The sequence below is a fragment of the Rhinopithecus roxellana genome, chromosome 6 (genome assembly GCF_007565055.1).
Source record: "Rhinopithecus roxellana isolate Shanxi Qingling chromosome 6, ASM756505v1, whole genome shotgun sequence".
In the NCBI taxonomy this organism is placed as follows: Eukaryota; Metazoa; Chordata; class Mammalia; order Primates; family Cercopithecidae; genus Rhinopithecus; species Rhinopithecus roxellana.
The window spans coordinates 50,855,187-50,873,193 of NC_044554.1; the positions used below are offsets into that span (position 1 = coordinate 50,855,187).

Consider the following 18,007-nt stretch of genomic DNA (forward strand, 5'->3'; position numbering starts at 1 on the left):
CTGAGGCAGGCAAATCACGAGGTCAGGAGATTAGGACCATCCTGGCTAACATGGTGAAACTCCATCTCTACTAAAAATACAAAAAAACTAGCCAGGAGTGGTGGCATGTGCCAATAGTCCCAGCTACTTGGGAGACTGAGGCAGGAGAATTGTTGGAACCCAGGAGGTGGAGGTTGCAACGAACCAAGATCACACCACTGCACTCCAGCCTGGGCAACAGTGAGACTCTGTCTCAAAAAAAAAAAAAAAAAAGAAAGAAAGAAAAAGAAAAAAAGAAAGAAAAGAAAAGAAAAAGAAAAAAAGAAAAAAAATCATTTCTTTGGCTGCTTTTTGTTAGAAGGGAAGCTCTGCCAAGGACTTTCTTGCCCTCACTACCTGCCTAAATAATTTCTTTCTATCAATTATTGTACCAATAAGAGTGTCATTTTTTAACCTCCTCAAACTCTAACAATATGTTAGGATTTGGAGAGAAAGTTGTTCTTGTAAAACCAAAGAACAATGACTGAGGCACGTTTCCATCAATTTAGAGGTTTATTTTGCTGCCATTGAGAACATACCCAGGAAAAAAGAGACACAAGCCACAGTAGGATCAGTGGCCCATACTTTTTCCAAAGAGGGTTTGGTACTTCAATAATTAAAGGGGAAAGAAGGGGAAAGAGGAAAGCAAAAGGGGGATGGTAGATCAATAAGGCAAGTGGGTGCGTTCTTTTGAGGCCTAGATGAGCATTCACTATATTCACATTTTGCATCTGAAAAGAGGGGTAGAGGAATGGTCAACTACGCATTCCTCTCCACTCGGTGAATCTGCATTTTTACATAAGATAAACATAGAATAGAGGACACAATCAGATATGCATTTGTCTCAGGTGAGGGGGGAATGACTCTTAGTTCAGTCTTTATCCATACCTGTAACAATAAGCTGCTGATTTACATCGTCAGGGTGGAATTCAACAGAACTCTCTTTTAGGATAAAGATCTTGCGGCCCACAAGGAATTTTCTTGTGAGAAAATTGTGAGGTGGGCTCCCTGGGAAGATGCATGGCATCCTATCTTCACAGCTACTATTTAAGAACAAAATGGGAGATGGTTTTGCACGACTCAGTTCTGAAGCTTAACTGTTCCTTTTGGCATAGTGAATTTAGGGTCTCAAGATTTTATTTGCCTTTCATGTGGTATTTAGTAAGAAAGATCCTCTATAAATACCTCTATCAACTTTGAAAAGCTATGATCTTTAAAGATAAATGCCTATTGATAGGATAAGATCTGACAAAAACAAGGTAGAGCCTATTTTTGTGCACAGAGATGAACACTAGTTATTGCACTGATGAGACTTTCAAGACTTCTTAGAATTTGCAACTCTCCTCTTTGTGTATTCACTCCAGGAACAGATAGATTTTATAAATCATAAAACTGGTTTTGTGAAATAGGAAATCAGGGTAGAAAAAAGCTTTGATTTGAAGTCACTGACTGTAACAGTTGGAATAGAATCCAACTGTCCACTGTAGTGTAGTACAAAGAGCACGGATTTGGGATCAATCAATGATTCCAACTTCAACAGCTACTAGCTATGTGTCCTTAAGCCAATAATTAAGTAATCAAACCTTTCTGGTTCCACTTTCTTTATCTCTAAAATGAGATCAATAATATTTCTCTGGATTGTTGGGAATAAATAAAATGACTTATGTAAGCCATGTAGCATAGTACTTAGCACACAGTAGGCGCTCAATAAATTGTAATTTCACTTATGTCTTTGACAAGGAATGATTGGTAATCTAGATCACCATTTTTTTTCACACTTGTCTTTGTCTTATTTGTGCTGCTACAACAAAATAGCTGAGACTGGGTAATTCATAAACAAAAGAAAATTATTTCCTACGGTTCTGAAGACTGTAAAGTCCAAAATGAAGATGCCAGCAGCATTCAATGTCTGGTGAAGGTCTTTTGGCTGCATCCTCACATGGTAGCAGGCAGAAGGCAAACAAGGGACTAGCTAGTTCCCAAGAGCCTTTATATGAGGCTCTAATCCTCCCAGGAGGGTAGACCCCACATGGTCTAATCACCTCCTGAAGGCTCCACCTCTTAATATTGGATTAAATTTCAATGTAAATGTCAGGGGGGACACAAACATTCAAACATAGCACCTGTGTTTATCTTTCTTCAATCAGAGTGGGAACTATTTTCATGTCCACAAAATAATTGATAACTCATAAGTCAGAGAGCCAAAGATTCTAACTGAATTTGCCTATATATGTTACTCCTTCTCAAGTTTGAGGCATCTGTGCCTTACCCAGCCTGACTGAAAGAGAAGCCCTTAAATATAAAATATAGAGAAGATCTTTTTAAACAATAGTATTGTACTTCTTTGGATAGAGGTCTATAAATATAATAACCATAAGACAAGTACAGTTTAACAACATTTTAGTAACCAACTTCTACATAAAGATGCTTTGCTATTGAAGTATTTCCCCCTGATTTCAGAATTAATAAACACCTATTGCAGAAAAGGAATAAAACCCCAAAATTAGCAAAACAGTGTTAAAGTTGCCATACCCCTATGCGACTAATTATACAAGTAATTGTGTAGAGTTTTCTAGTATTCTGTACTTCCTCCTCAGATTAGCTAACTGCTAATTCATGTCAGGATTTGTTAAGTCCACCAAACGCCATTTATCTGTTTATGGACTCCTTAATATTAGCTCCCAACAGGGAACGCTGGATGTGTGCCTAAGCTCAAGGGCCTCCCACCGACCCTGAAGCCCTAATACATATTAGCCCATTATGAACGCTTCCTCAGGCTCACCTGTGTCTAAGCCCCTACCTCTCCATTAGCTCCATTTCTGTTCTCCTCAGAAGCCCTGAAATAATGGGATATAGGCCACAAATTCAGGCTATGTTTCTGCTTGGTTGCATAAATCTGAATGATAAAGGAATATTCTCCTCTCTCTGCCTTCAGAACGCCAAGTGAATTTTTGAGCTCATGCTTTTTGTTCTCTGAGAATGTTTTAAATGAAGAAATAATAAAGGAAAGAAAAGCAGTAAAATCTGGAGGAAGTGAAGAGGAAATACGCCACATATTTCTTGAAAGTCACACTGTATCTAGTAAACATCTAAAAGTTGAATAAGTATCGTATCCATTTATCGGTTAATTGAGAGGGTGACAGAGACAAGGGAGAATAAACAGCTCTCTTAAGTGGCCATATTCACTTACCAGTCTTAGAATTCCACAATATTTTTTTGTGTGTGGAGAAGAGGAATGCATTCATTTGTAGGCTTTATTCTTATTTGAATAGTTTTCTTTTTCCTTGCTAAATGTAAGAAAATGGCACAATGCTAACAAAATCATTTCTCATTATCGAAGTTTTGAATGGATGGGCATTTTCCCATATTAAATGGCTGCTTTTCTGTTTCAACAATACATTTTTTGGGGGGAATATTAAAAGGATAGCTTCTAATAGACAGATTCTTTAATAGGTAATAGACAGGCATAAGTGAAAAATAGAGATAGGGTATTATAGTCAGGTTGACAAGTACATTTATTGGTAGTTGGACTTCTCATTACATAGGCCCTTATCTAATTATATTTATGCATAATTCATAACTATGCTTCACAGGACTATTGTGAAGGATAATTAAATGTTATTTACAAGTGGCAAATAAATAGTACATTTTCTGAAAAGTTTTGTAAATATTAAATCATACATTTTTATACCTAGCATGTGTAAGGTAAAGGAAACTCTTGGTGAATACTGTTCACAAGGTTAAAAAAATCCTTTCTATGATATAAAGTCATATCTACTTTAATTGTTGTATAAATTCAGATTTCAAAAATTAGGCCATTTTACTAGCTGACTTTTGTGAAATAATTGTTTTATATGCTTGTATTATACACATACATATATATTGGCATATATATGTATGTAGAAAGAGCATTAGGAATTAGCTGTGAATTAGTAGATAATTAAAAAGAAGTAATTATCTTTTATTTACTTATAGTTTGGTGAATCTCTTTGCAAATCAGCAACATTGTCTTAGAAACTTAATTTTTATCTCTTGCCCATAGTTTCTTATTTTCTACCATTTTCAAATTTTAAAGAAATAAATTTAACCTCAAATTGGGTAACTAAACCAACAACAGTGGTCTAGTAAGATCTTCATTCCTTTCACAGACTGTAATTTAATTCATTTATAAGGGTAGTTGAGAATTTGCTGTAATTGGACTCTTTAGTGACAGTTTCTGTTGTAGACACCCAGTTAAATAGTTAATCTATCTGAGTACTGCTAGATGATAACTATTGGCAAGCATGTAATGTATTTTGTTCATACAAATAGTAAAAATTCAAATTTTTTTCTTAGAAGTTGTAATTTTTCACAAGGTAAATTCGAAATAATTTTATTTGGTGGTGTGGCAATGACATTTTCTCAGATTTTAAAGTTAGTAAATTCAGCAGAGAGAAGTCACTTAAATACTTATTGAAAAACTATACTTTAATACTTTTTTAAAATCTCAACTACATGTGTTGGTTTGTTACGTGGGAATATTGCACCCAGGTAGTGAGCATAGTACTAGATAGGGAGTTTTTCAACCCACATCCGCTTTCCTCCCTCCCTCTCTAGTAGTCCACAATGTCCATTGTTCCCAAGTTTATGTCTATGTGTGCTCAATGTTTAGCTCCCACTTATAACAGTGAACATGCATATTTTATTTTCTACTCTTGCGTTAATTTGCTTAAGATAATGGCCTCTAGATCCAACCATGTTGCTGCAAAGGACATGCTTTTATTCTTTTTTATGGCTGCATAGCATTCCATGGTGTATATATACCACATTTTCTTTATCCAGTCTGCCATTGATGGGCACCTAGGTCTTTGCTACTGTGGCCAGCATAGAGATGAACATATGAGTGCATGTGTCTTTTTGGTAGAATGATTTATATTCCTTTGGGTAATATAATTACCCAAATGGGATTGCTGGGTCGAATAGTAGGTCTGTTTTAAGTCCTTTGAGAAATCCCCAAACTATTCTCCACAGTGGCTGAACTAGTTTACATTGCTACCAACAATGTATAAGCATTTCCTTTTCTCTGCAGCTTCACCAGCATTTGTTGCTTTTTTGACTTTTTAATAATGTTCATTCTGACTTGTGTGAGATGCTATTGCGTTGTGGTTTTGATTTGCCTTTCTCTGATGACTAGTGATGATGAGCATTTTTCATGTTTGTCGGCTGCTCGTATGTTTTCTTTCGAGAACTGTCTATTCATCTCCTTTGCCTATTTTTTAATGGGGTTATTTGATTTATTGCTTCTTAACTTATTTAAATTCCTTATCGAATCTGGATATTTGATTTTTTTTGGATGTATAGCTTGTGAATGTTTTCTTCCAATCTGTAGGTTGTCTATTCTGTTGATAGTTTCTTTCACTGTGCAGAACCTCTTTAGTTTAAGTAGGTCTCACTTGTCAATTTTAATTTTTGTTGTAATTGCTTTGGGGGACTTAGCAAAACATTATTTGCCAAGGCCAATTTCAAGAAGGGCATTTCCTGGTTTCTTCTAGAATTTTTGTAGTTTGAGGTCTTACATTTATTTATTTATTATTTATTTATTTATTTTGAGATGGAGACTTGCTCTGACACCCAGGTTGAAGTGCAGTGGCACCATCTCAGCTCACTGCAACCTATGTCTCCCTGGTTCAAGCAATTGTCCTGCCTCAGTCTCCCAGGTAGCTGGGATTACAAGCACATGCCACCATGCCCAGCTAATTTTGTTGTATTTTTAGTAGAGATAGGGTTTCACCATGTTGGCCAGGCTGGCCTCCAACTCCTGACCTCAAGTGATCCACCTGCCTTAGCCTGTCAAGTCCTCTTAACTTGAGGAGTAGATGCTGTTTATCTTGAGAACATGTATGTAGTAGGTTGTATCTGCTAGGCTGTACAGCAGAGGACATTTCTTTCTGTTTTCACAATCTCTTTGCAGGTTGGCATTAACTTGCATCACATTCTGGCTTAATGTTTATCCAATAATAACTAGTTTAATACCTGGGTGACAAAATAATCTGTACAACTACCCCCCATGAAACAAGTTTACCTATATAACAAGCCTGCACATATATGTACCCCTGAACTTAAAATGAGTTAAAAAAAAAAAAAAAAAAAAAAGATTTTTGGTCAGGCACAGTGGCTCACGCCTGTAATCCCAGCACTTTGGGAGGCCAACGTGGGTGGATCACTTAAGGTCAGGAATTTGAGACCAGCATGATCAATATGATAAAACCCTGTCTTTATTAAAAGTATAAAAATTAACCATGCGTGGTGGCGGGTACCTGTAATCCCAGCTACTCCGGAAGCTGAGACAGGAGAATCGCTTGAACCTGGGAGGCAAACACTGCAGTGAGTTGAGATCACACCACTGCGCTCCAGTCCGGGCGACAGAGCGAGACTCTATCTCAAAAAAAAAAAAAAACAAAGATTTTAAAGCTATTTTTGTTATCATCTACTTTTGTAGAGAGGTTTTCTGGGATGGGGGATTTTTTTCTCCTTGAATTATTTCTAATAATATTTAATTACTTATGAAATATATTTAATTATATTTGATTAATTCATGTAAGTATATAATATTCAATTATTTTACTGAAACTCAATAATGGGTTTAGTTATATTTTCCCAGCAACTCATAATGCTGCCACTACCCAGCAGTGTGACCTTGGGCTTCTGCAGCTTCATCCATAGGATGGAAATAGTAACAAAAACTATAAATGGAGGGTCAATACATTTTAGAATAGAGCTTGGCACAGACCAAGCTTTCAGTAAGAGTTGACTTCTATGATTGCAATGGTAAATTTTAAATTCAATTAAAATATGACAAGTGGTAGTAACTTCAGTCTTTAATTACCATTCACTTAGTACTCCACCGAGATTATGTACCCTAGAACTTGAAGTATAATTTTTTAAAAAAGCTTAAATTTTCATAATTTTTTTAATTTTTAAAATTATTTTTAAAAAATGTTATGGGTACATAGTAGGTGTGGGGGTACATGAGATATTTTGATACAGGCATGCAATGTAAAATAAGCCCATCAAGCATTTAGCCTAGGCCAGGTACGGTGGCTCACGCCTGTAATTCCAGCAGTTTGAAAGGCAGAGGCAGGTGGATCGCTTGAGCCCAGGAGTTTGAGACCAGTTTGGGCAACATGGTGAAACGCTGTCTCTACAAAAAATACAAAAATTAGCCGGGCATAGTGGTGTCCACCTACAATCCCAGCTACTCGGGAGGCTGAGGCAGGAGGGTCGCCTGAACCTGAGAGGTCCAGGCTACAGTGAGCCATGATTACGCCACTGCAATCCAGCCTAGGTGACAAGCTGAGACCTTGTCTCAATAAATAAATAAATAAATAGCATTTATCCCTTGAGTTACAAACAATCCAATTAACATTTTTTAAGTTCAGTCATAAAAAAGAATGAGATCCACCTATTTTTCAACATTAACAAGAGGCCTCATTTTTCAGAAAGCTTGGAAACCAATCATCTGGGAAATTCGACTTAAAAGGCCCTGTATCCACCATCTCTCCAACCTCAGCATTTTACAGAGAGCAAGAAGGAGGCACAGAGGAGTTTAGAAGCTGAACTTCACTATTTCAAGAACTGGGACTGCACTGCCCTCAGGTCAGTGTCCCTCCTGCGGTGTCTTTCCTGTCACAGGCACTTGATAAATGCAGAAAGGAAGCAGGGTCAACCCCAGCCCCATCTCCCTAGAGAGCCCCACGTAGGTGTAGCAATGGCCTGGCTTCCTGGGGTGGAAGCCAGATAAGGGTCCGGGAGAAGAGACCCCCTGAGTCTGCAGTTGCTGCTCCCAGCTCTTTCATGAGTACCTTGCCTCTTTGCTGAGGAGGGTGCTCTGGCCAGCAGGACACATTGCAGGATAAGGGAATCTGGGCCCGTCTCAATTTACAGGACTGGCTATCCTGTCTCCCTGCTGCCCCCTCCCTTAATCCTCAAGTGAGATTGGGATCAGAGTGTCTCCGTGCACCTGTTATCTCTCTGGTGTTATTGCTCCTCAAGGTCAGTGCCTCCCAGGCTCTGACCTCTCCTCACCTCTTGGCTCAGCTCTGGTCCTGTGCCAAGATACGCCTCTTGCTTCCAGGTGGCTGCCTAGCTCCCTACCTTCTCTGTCAGTCGTAGAGTTAGGGGCTGTGACTGCCCCCTTGGGGCATTTGTTTTCTCCCTCACCCCACCCCAGTTACTACTCAAGTGCTCACAGCAGCAGCAAACAAGTTTAGCTGAATCCTTACCAGCTTTGAGGAGCTCAGTAGCTAACACAAAGACTGTGTCTGCAATGAGAAGCTGTAAGCAGATCGCACTGGCATCCGTACACCCACACCTGAGCTGAATTCCTCTGTGGAGATGTGAGGTCCAGTCTGTATGGGAGAGGCCCTCAGGGCCCACGTCTTCTCCGTTGTCAAATGGAGAGCCAGCAACCGGGAGTCAGAGGAGGTGACTTCTAGCTCTAGGTCAGCTGTGTCAGTCTCCAGGGGGGAATACTGTGGAGTTGGAGTCAGGCTTTCATTTCTTCCCTAAGAAGCATCCAACAAATGTCACTAAATTCCTCCTACAGGACAAGCCATGTGGAAATGCATGGCAGGGATCTGGTATCTGTGGGGTGTCTGTGGCCTAAGGAAATTATGGTCAGGGACCATAACCCGCCATTGACTCAAGGAGCATCAAGCACCACTCTTGTTATCCTTTGGAGCTCCCGTTTCACATCATCTAGAAATTAACTGGATTGGAATTTTTGGAAAACTAAGTGGCTCTAAAGTTCTTTTCTATTCTGGTGTTGTAATATTCTAACCTTCCTTCTGTGTTGCTTACATTGTTTGCATAATACTAATGTGCTCAATCGGGCAAGTTCAGCCTGCCATGGAGCCATTAAACTAATTTCTCTTAAAGGTAATTGATGGCCGGAAGGGAAAGCACAAAGCATCCCAAAGGCAAACTCATGTTTATTTCTCATCTTCTCCCTCTTCTTCCCCTCACCTCCCCTCGCTTCCTGCTCCTCCCCAGGAGTGTGCAGAAAACCAAAGCTGCCCCAGACTCAACCATCTGAGAAGCTGATTATCCCTCCTCTCAGTATCCTTCTAGGGATTAGTAGCAAAGCCTCCTCCAGCAGATGGAAATCACAGCCTTCCCCGCAGTCCCTGCCAACAACTTTCCCCCTTCCTGCACTGCACTGGGAAACTAAAAGACTAGGTTTACAAGCGGTCCCACATCCCTGCTAGTACTGCAGTTCTATACATAGACAAAATGGAAAATGCCCACAAAAAGTGGGGTAGGGGCATATTCCAGAGGCAGAATGTCCTGTAAAGACATCCCAGGATAGAAGATGGAAGAGGGGGGCAAGAAGGGAGGGGGAAAAAAGAAACTAAACTTTCTTGATTCTGCAGGGTCCCCACTGGCAGGACGCTGGCATGGGGTCAGGGTGGAAAGTCTAAATGACTCAATCCTGAGAATTTTCTGCCAGGCCCCTGCTTCAGAGTGAAAGCAACCTGCCCTGTATCCTTTCCGGGCACCTCTGAGCTCCAGAGTTATGTAAGGGGCACGGCTCTGAACCCAGAGGATAATCAGATCAGAAGTGCCCCAGCCTGGCCCTCCCCCATGGCATGGTGCCTGGCCCAGGTAGGACATAAAACTCCGAAGCTCTCCAATGTTCCTCTGCAGGGGAGATGCTCCAGGTCGCAGGAGCCATGGCTCATGACCTTCTCTTCAGGCTTTTTCCACTTTTGGCCCTGGCAGCCCCCTTACAAAGTAATCGCCTTGGCCCCACGTCTCGCCTGCGCTATTCCAGGTTCCTAGATCCTTCCAATGTCATTTTCCTGCGTTGGGACTTTGATCTTGAGGCTGAAATCATCAGTTTTGAGCTCCAGGTCCGGACAGCTGGCTGGGTGGGCTTAGGTGTCACAAATCGCTACACCAACGTGGGAAGTGATCTGGTTGTTGGAGGAGTCTTGCCTAATGGCAATGTCTATTTCTTGGTAAGTCTGAGGGTGACTTGCTTCCAAGGATGAGGGTCTTTGTTGGGTTGAGGTTGGTTTCCTGTCCAGAAACAATCCACATTCCCCAAGGATATCTAAACACACTCCCAGAATGCCAGCTGAATGCTGGTTGTTTCCCTCCAGAAATAATCCACTGTAGAGTTTGAAATCTAGGTCTTCTATACTGCATGTCTCTAAGACTGCTGAGAGAATGAAACCATTAAATTGTGAGATACTTTTGCACCCCTTACTTGCTGATAGCCCACTAAATGCAGGTCACTGGGGAAAATTCAAAGCTGTTTGAGAAAGAGTTACATGAAGAGCCACATGAGAGAAAATGAATGTCGCGCACACTTCAGATAATATGTGAGCCTTCAAGTATTAGGGATGCAGGAATATTAGACCTTATGGAGATGAGATTTGAAATGGGAGAAGTAAAGCAAGGTCAGGTGGTGAAACTCCATTATCCATAAAAGGGTGCTCTGCCATGTTCTTCAGCCCATGCTCTGCCCAAGGAGAAAACTACATAATAGAGAACACCTGGGTTCTGCTACTCTAGTATCCTAGGGGAGCTGAAGGGACAGCTACTGCTCCAAAGCATGAAATTTGAAGCTCCTAGTTCTTACTTCTTGACCTTCACTGGACCCAAGGATCAGCACTTGGTAAATGGAGACACTCTGAAGGAGGATGGGAGCCAGAATGCTGAGCTGCTGGGGCTGACAGAAGATGCTGTCTACACCACCATGTGCTTTTCTAGGCCCTTCCGCTCCTGCGACCCGCATGACCTGGATATTATGGTAAGATAGCGAGCAGAGAAAAGCATTTAATCACAAGCAGGTTTTCCTTCTGGAGAGGGAGTTGCCCCCAGTCAGGCAGCTAGTCATCATTCCCAGGACTTCTATTCCTCGCAGCCTTCTCAGGTAATATTCCAATTGTGCCACCTGCTGAAATCCACAAGCCTTCCGCAGGGTGGCCTCCCACTGATTCACCTCCTGCCCACCCACCCCAGGGTTCTCCTCTTGAAGAATTCTAACCAGTTTCGTTGACCTTTAGGGCATTAGGATTTAAAAGTTTAATTCAGTCCTTTCATTTTACAGATGTGGACACAGGCTTAGAGAGGGCATGCAAGAGGGAATGTGACTTGCTCAAGATCACCAGCAAGTGAGCCTCAGAGGCAGAAATAGAACCTGACCAGTTCTCACTCCTAGTGTGAAGCTCCTTCCATTCCACCACGTAGATATGAGCAAGTACCTTGTGTAGGTCCTTGGGTGCAGGGATATGCAGAGTGCTGCTCGGAGGTGGCAGCACCACAATGTTCACGGCACCCCGCAGAGTGACACTGTGAGGGTGCTGGCCGCCTACGGCCTGGATGACACTCCGAAGCTGGATCGGGAGCGTACTTTTGTCAAGTCCATCTTTCTGCTACAAGTCGTCCACCCTGACCATCTGGATGTCCCCGAGGACACCATCATTCATGACTTGGAGATCACTGATGTAAGATGCCTTGGTCCCACCCAGCAGCCTCCAGCTCCCTTCTCCTTTCCCCACTCAACCCAGATCCCGCCTCTAGCACCCAGTATTCAGTACATCCCTTGGGTGGAGATTACTCTGACTCTTCTCTGTCCCCTAAGGACTGCCAGTCTGACCCTAACGTGAAACCCCTTCCCTGGCCTGGCGCTTACCCTATTTCTTCGGAGCCTCACTGTCATCTGGCTCAGCTTCTGTGCACCCTTCCACAGTTCCTCATTCCAGAGGATGACACCACGTATGCTTGCACCTTTCTTCCTCTCCCCATTGTTAGCAAGAAACATCACATTTACAAGGTATGGTGGACCAGATGGGGGACATTGTCAAGGCAGGGAAGGGTGCTGGAGCGGAGCAGGGGGTGTGGTCAACCCCAGATGATGAAGTCTGGAAAATTTCTTGGAGGAAGCAAGAGGGAAGTAGTTGCAAGAACAGGGGGACAGGCGGGGCTTGGTGGAGGCCGTGGCTACATCATTTCCTGAGCCCAGAACTGTAACTCCCAGCACTGTTTTATTTAAGCCACAGTGCAACAGACATGTTGATGAAAGTTACGAATTAATAATTGTTCGCAAAGAACAAAGTATGACCCTCAACCTGGCCCCAGAATTGTGCTTTCTTAGCCCAAGAGGAGGTAAAGGCAGGGAGAGGATATGGCCAGGGACTGTCAGGAGGTTGGTGAAGTCTGGCTAGAATGAACTCAAACTAGGTAACCCAATTTCATATTTGAGTGATTTCAATTTTGATCAATTAAATAAAGGTATGATCTCACAATCATAAGTGACAAGTGTGGAGACTTTTTTCTTTAGACAGATAATTTGAAAAGGCATGGCTACATGTTCAGATACAGTGAACTGAGGAGGTTACTAAGGGGAGGCAGAAGTCTTGGAATGTCCCTGGCTAGATTTCATATGTCTGCTCTCCAGAAGAGTCTTAAAGGAGGAGGGAGTTGAGAGAAGAGTCAAACTGAGTGGGTGGGAAAATAATAGCTGGGGGAACAAAAACAGAGAAAAAGGGAGAGAGACAAACAGAGAGAAGAGGGAAATGGGTATCGTTTTATTTGACAAAAGGAAGGAAGATAATATGGATTTGATGTGGAAGGTCTTGATCATGCTCTGCTCTCCTTTTTCCGCCCAGTTTGAGCCTAAGTTGGTCTACCACAGTGAGACAATGGTGCATCACATCCTGGTGTATGCCTGTGGCAATGCTAGCGTTCTCCCCACAGGCATCAGCGACTGCTATGGGGCCGACCCTGCCTTCTCCCTCTGCTCACAGGTCATCGTGGGCTGGGCTGTCGGGGGCACTGTGAGTCCTGTGATGGGGGAAACACATGGCTAAGCAGGTGCATGTGGTTGGGTAATGAGATCACTGGGCTGGTGGAAGACCAGGGGATAGGGGAAGTCTGGGATGACAATTAGAAAACAAAGCCAGGAGCCCCGAGTCCCTACACCTGGTTCCCAGCCCTTCTTGCTGCCAAATGTCCCTTCTTCCAACAGAGCTACCAGTTTCCAGATGACGTGGGTGTCTCTATTGGGACTCCCCTGGACCCTCAGTGGATCCGACTGGAGATTCATTACAGCAATTTTAACAACCTGCCTGGTGAGCACCCAGAGGATTTAAGGAAGGGAGGCTGGTGGGGCTGGCTCGTTCTTTCGGTAGTGGGATGCGTGCTGACTCCGTGTGGTCACAGCCCCCCTCCAGCTTTCCTGGGCCTCTTTCTGTCCACATTGTGACCCAGTCTCCTGCCTCCTGTGATTGACTTTTCCTCTCTGCACCAGGTGTGTATGACTCTTCGGGGATTCGCGTGTACTACACTTCTCAGCTGCGCAAATATGACATGGGTGTCCTCCAGCTGGGCTTCTTCACGTTTCCCATCCACTTCATCCCCCCGGGCGCTGAGTCCTTCCTGTCCTACGGGCTGTGTAGGACGGAGAAGTTTGAGGAGGTGGAGCTGGGAGGCGCACCCTTCCTGAGGAGGAAACACGCTCTCCTTGCCCCCCATCCCAGATCTGGTCTGATTCGCAAGCCCACACAGCCTGAGCCCCAGACTTGGAGAATAATTACAGCCTGGTGCTCAGGAAATTCACTAACATGACTTTTGCAAGGAAGGGAAGGAGTCGGGGTTTTGAGAACAAGGGGAGTGGGGAAGGAAGAAGGGCCAGAAAGGTTCAATAAGAACTACATTGGCAAATGTCAGTCATCAGAGGAAGGTGTCAAATATCAAGGGAGGAAAATCAAGCAGCAGGTCAAGAACAGAGTCCTTAACAAATCAGGTGCACCCCTTCCCTGTTACAGATGAATGGAGCCCCCGTGCCTGACATACAGGTGTATGGCTACCTGCTGCACACCCACTTGGCTGGACGGGCTCTGCAAGCCGTGCAATACAGGTGAGGAAAGACCTTGAAGCTTTCCCTTCTGTAGTTGGGAATGAATTTTAAGAATAGTGATTTATTCTGTAGCATACGGTTATGCCCAGTTGAGAATAAGGAAGAGCTAGAACTATCTTTAGAGTAGAAATAACTGGAATAAGACTGTGGAAGAAGTTTTTTGTTTATTTTTGTGGATAATCTACTCACAGAATGACCCCACCCACGTGCTACATCTTTATTGGCAGACCCCTCTCTATTTCATCTTCTCTTTTTTTCTGAATTCCCACCTTCTCTTCCTCTAGGAATGGAACACAACTTCGCACAATCTGTAAAGATGATTCCTACGACTTCAATCTGCAGGAGACTCGAGATTTGCCCTCTCGAGTGGAGATCAAGCCGGTGAGAGTCTGAGGGAGGCCGGAAGAGTTGGGGGCAGCAGCATCATACGTCATTACCACCAGCCAAGAAAGTTCTCAAGCTGTACCAGTCCCTCTGTGTCTTACTCTCAGCCTTCATGTTTCACTCTGAACAGGGAGATGAATTGCTGGTAGAATGTCCCTACCAGACACTGGACCGTGACTTCATGACATTTGTAAGTGACCTCTCTCCCCACCATGGTCACCATGGACCATAACCCCAGTGGAGAGCCCACTCATAGCTTTCACTATCTAGTGACCCTTGTGATTTCACTGAAGCCCCTTCCTTCCTCCAATGGCATCACATATCCACACAGGGCTTTTCATGTTCTCACACCCCATGCATCTAAGATAGGAACAGGGATTTCTCACATTCTCTGCCAATAGCCCACCAAGATCATGGACATATAGTATGCGATAGCGACTAAGAGCAGAGATGCTGGGGCCTCACTGCTTGGGTTTGAATGTCAGCACAATCATTTAGCACATTTTTAGACAAGTTATTTGACTTCTTTGTATCTCAGTTTCCCAATTTGCATAAGATTAATACTACTTTCTACCTCATAAAGATTGTTGTGAGAGTTGGTTGACACATGCAAAACACCTAGATCATTGCCTGACTTGTAGCAGATAATCAATTAAAGTTGGCTATTGTTTCTATGATCACAAGAAAATCTCCCGTGCATCAGAAGTGGTTCAGTGCTTGTGGGGTTCAAAAGGTGTTGCAGGCTACTGAGGAAAAAAATACTGCCCTACAAATGATTATAATATAAGGTAGTAAGTGATATATACCATGAAAGAAGAATGGGAATAATCCACTGGGGAAATTCACAGGAAAGAATCACGAGATCCTACTACAGTGAACTGAACATGTGACGTAGGTGAATGAGTCCTGTTTTAGACACATAGAGAAGGGGAACTCTGGAGAAGGAAAAAAACGGAGAAAGCTGTGTATAAGGAAAGCATGGGGTGCACATGAAGAAGTTTGGCTGGAAGTTAAAAATTGGGAAAAGATATCTGAAGGAATGGAATAAGGATGAGGATGATAAACTTGGAAACAGTCCTTGAAGCAGGGGTGAGCCTGACTTACCTATATCTCCAGGACAGCAGGGCTAACTCTGTAAATATTTGCCAGGTAAGTAAATTGAATTAATGAATAGGTTGGAATTTATTAGATAGAATCAAGTAATTGGTTTAGTGATGACTGACTATTGTTTAATGGACTATTGGGAGCCACTGGAGGTTTCAGAATAGGCAAATGGCAGGATGCAAGCTAAATTGTAAACAACTTGTCTGGCAGCTCTACAGAGGTCGGATTGCAATTAGAACAGATGAGTAACTGACACTAGTTGAGAGGCAGATGATCTAGCCCAAATCAGGATAGTGGCAGTGAAGCTGAGCACCGGGCAGATATATGGAATGGTTTTTTGGAAATAATATCAATAATTGTCCGCCAATGAAAACAGAGCAGCAAATAGGGGAGTGAGCTGGCTCTACCTTAAGGGAAAAGGAGAATGGCATCACTGGTAAGATAACCACTTCAACTATTTTCTGTTTGCTTTGTTCTCCTCTCTCTGCATGCCTTTGTATCTCTGTCTCTCTGTCTTTGTCTATTTCCTCCAGGGAGGCCCCAGCACCATTAATGAGATGTGCCTCATCTTCCTCTTCTACTATCCCTGAAATAACATCTCCAGCTGCATGGGGTACCCTGACATTATCTACGTGGCCCACGAGCTGGGGGAGGAGGCATCAGAGTGAGTCATCCTGAAATATAAGACCTCGTGTGTGGGGGAGGGACCTTGGGGAGGACTGGGGGAGGAAGAAAAGAAGGCCTACCCACTACCTCCTAAGTTGGTGAGCCAGGATTCCTTCAGGGGCTGCCTGACCAGCTCCTGCCCACCTTGCTCCTGCTCCCATCAGTATCTAACTCTGAAAGCTCTGGCACAAGACAGGAATTTTTGTGGGACTTCTTTTCCCATTTCAGCAAGGTCATTCAGAGGAACAGATAAATCTCAACCCTAGAAGAGAGATCCTTTATTTACAAATTCTTTGTCTGCCTTTTTTCGCATACACTACTTGACTCAGCCAAAGACTGTTTACTTTCAAGTCATGACCTTTCATTACTTTGGGGTAAGGATCCCCTCTGAGGTTCTTATGAGAACTATGAAATGTTTTTGCATGAAAAAAATGTCCATCTGTGCAAATGCAATCTATTTCACATACAATTTCAGGGCAATAAAATTGCCTCCAAGAAGGAGGCAATAAAGTGACTTCAGGGAACCTGTCTCACTCCATGCCCTCCAGAGGAAGAACCACTTCCTAAAGAGTCAGAAGATCTGCTTTTTAATGTTTTAAAATTCTCATCTCTGAGTTCTCCCTCTGAACTCTCATCTCTGAGTTCGGCCTCCCAAAGTGCTGGGATTACAGGCGTGAGCCACCGTGCCCAGCCAGCACCTGGATCTTGATCTTGGACTTGCAGCCTCCAAACTGTGATGAGGACTAAATGTTGATCTTTTCTCTCTGAGTTCTGATATTTCTCTTGTCAAACTCATTATAATTGTCTCTTTGTATTGTAAGACATTAGTTATGGCTTTTGCTGACATGGAATTGATTCTAACAAAAATGAGGGTACATGTTTTGCCGAAGCTCTAAGTTAACTCTAAATTACGGTCTGTTCTCCCTGTCCTGATCCTACCACCCACGGCAGCTCCATGGAGGGAATCATGGCCATGAACAATGTCGAGTGGACCCCAGAGAGCATTAAGAAAGCTGAGAAAGCCTGCAAGGAGGCCCAGCAGACAGTGATAATAAAGACCATTGATGTGAGTGTCCCAGGAGAGACCACCCTGTAGAGTTAGAGATGGGGGGTGGGGGATGGTGTTGGGTAGAAGCAGGAAAAGAGAAAGAATGAGGGACGTGAATGGCAATGGTGGGAACACTGGGTCAGGGAACAGGGTGCTGAGAAAGCAGAAAGGTGGGTTGTTGCTGTCCTGGGTTGCAGATGTGATCAGAGCCTCATGGTTAGCCTGTGAGCTCTGTGAGGACTGGGGATGATCTCAGGAAAGAAAAGGGAGATCCTTTACCTTTAGCTTGTTTTTTCCCTCTCTTGCAGGAGGCGGTGGAAAACACAACAGGCTGGATTCCAGACATCATCCCTACTCCCCGGGGACCCTGCTTAGAGTCCTTGGGAGGCAAACTGGAGGCCCAGGACAAGACCCCTGCAGGCTTCAGGCCCTCTCAAGCTCTAACAGGGCCACCCTGAGGCATCTCCCCCTGGAGGCCATCCTGCTGGTGCAGTGCACACTCTCCTGGCTCCTGGCCATGCCGCAGACTGGAGTCTGATGCTGTCTCTTCATGTACATACCCAGGCCGCTCTCTCCTCAGTCCTCTCTTATCATCAAACACAAAAACTCCTCCCTGCATTGCCCCCCAAATCCCTCATCTGTGTTCCTTCTCATGACCCAGGTCTTGACACTGCAGGCCTGGGCACGGCACATATTCCATAAAGATTCTTCTGTGACAAGCTATGCAAATCATCCTCTAAAGCATTAGAATCACTGGTGGGGCCACATATTTTCTGGCAGAGTCTTATTCCAAGGCTGAGTGTGAGGTAATGGATCCACTCTCTGAGAAGGCTGGTGCCCCAGCTTTCTTAAGAAGATGTATGAAAACGAAGGGACTTGAA

General features: G+C 43.5%; 1 protein-coding gene across 1 annotated transcript; it reads left to right on the plus strand.

Annotated features, from left to right (window-relative positions):
- Nucleotides 1-9,728: 9,728 nt before the first annotated feature.
- On the plus strand, nt 9,729-17,664 carry LOC104655095 (putative DBH-like monooxygenase protein 2). Its single transcript, XM_010354475.1, is given in 14 exon segments — nt 9,729-10,016; nt 10,667-10,813; nt 11,349-11,510; nt 11,756-11,839; nt 12,675-12,842; nt 13,034-13,136; nt 13,316-13,482; nt 13,833-13,924; nt 14,209-14,305; nt 14,439-14,498; nt 15,946-16,076; nt 17,030-17,144; nt 17,435-17,552; nt 17,555-17,664. Coding segments are annotated over 14 exon segments (1,842 nt in total).
- Nucleotides 17,665-18,007: the final 343 nt, after the last annotated feature.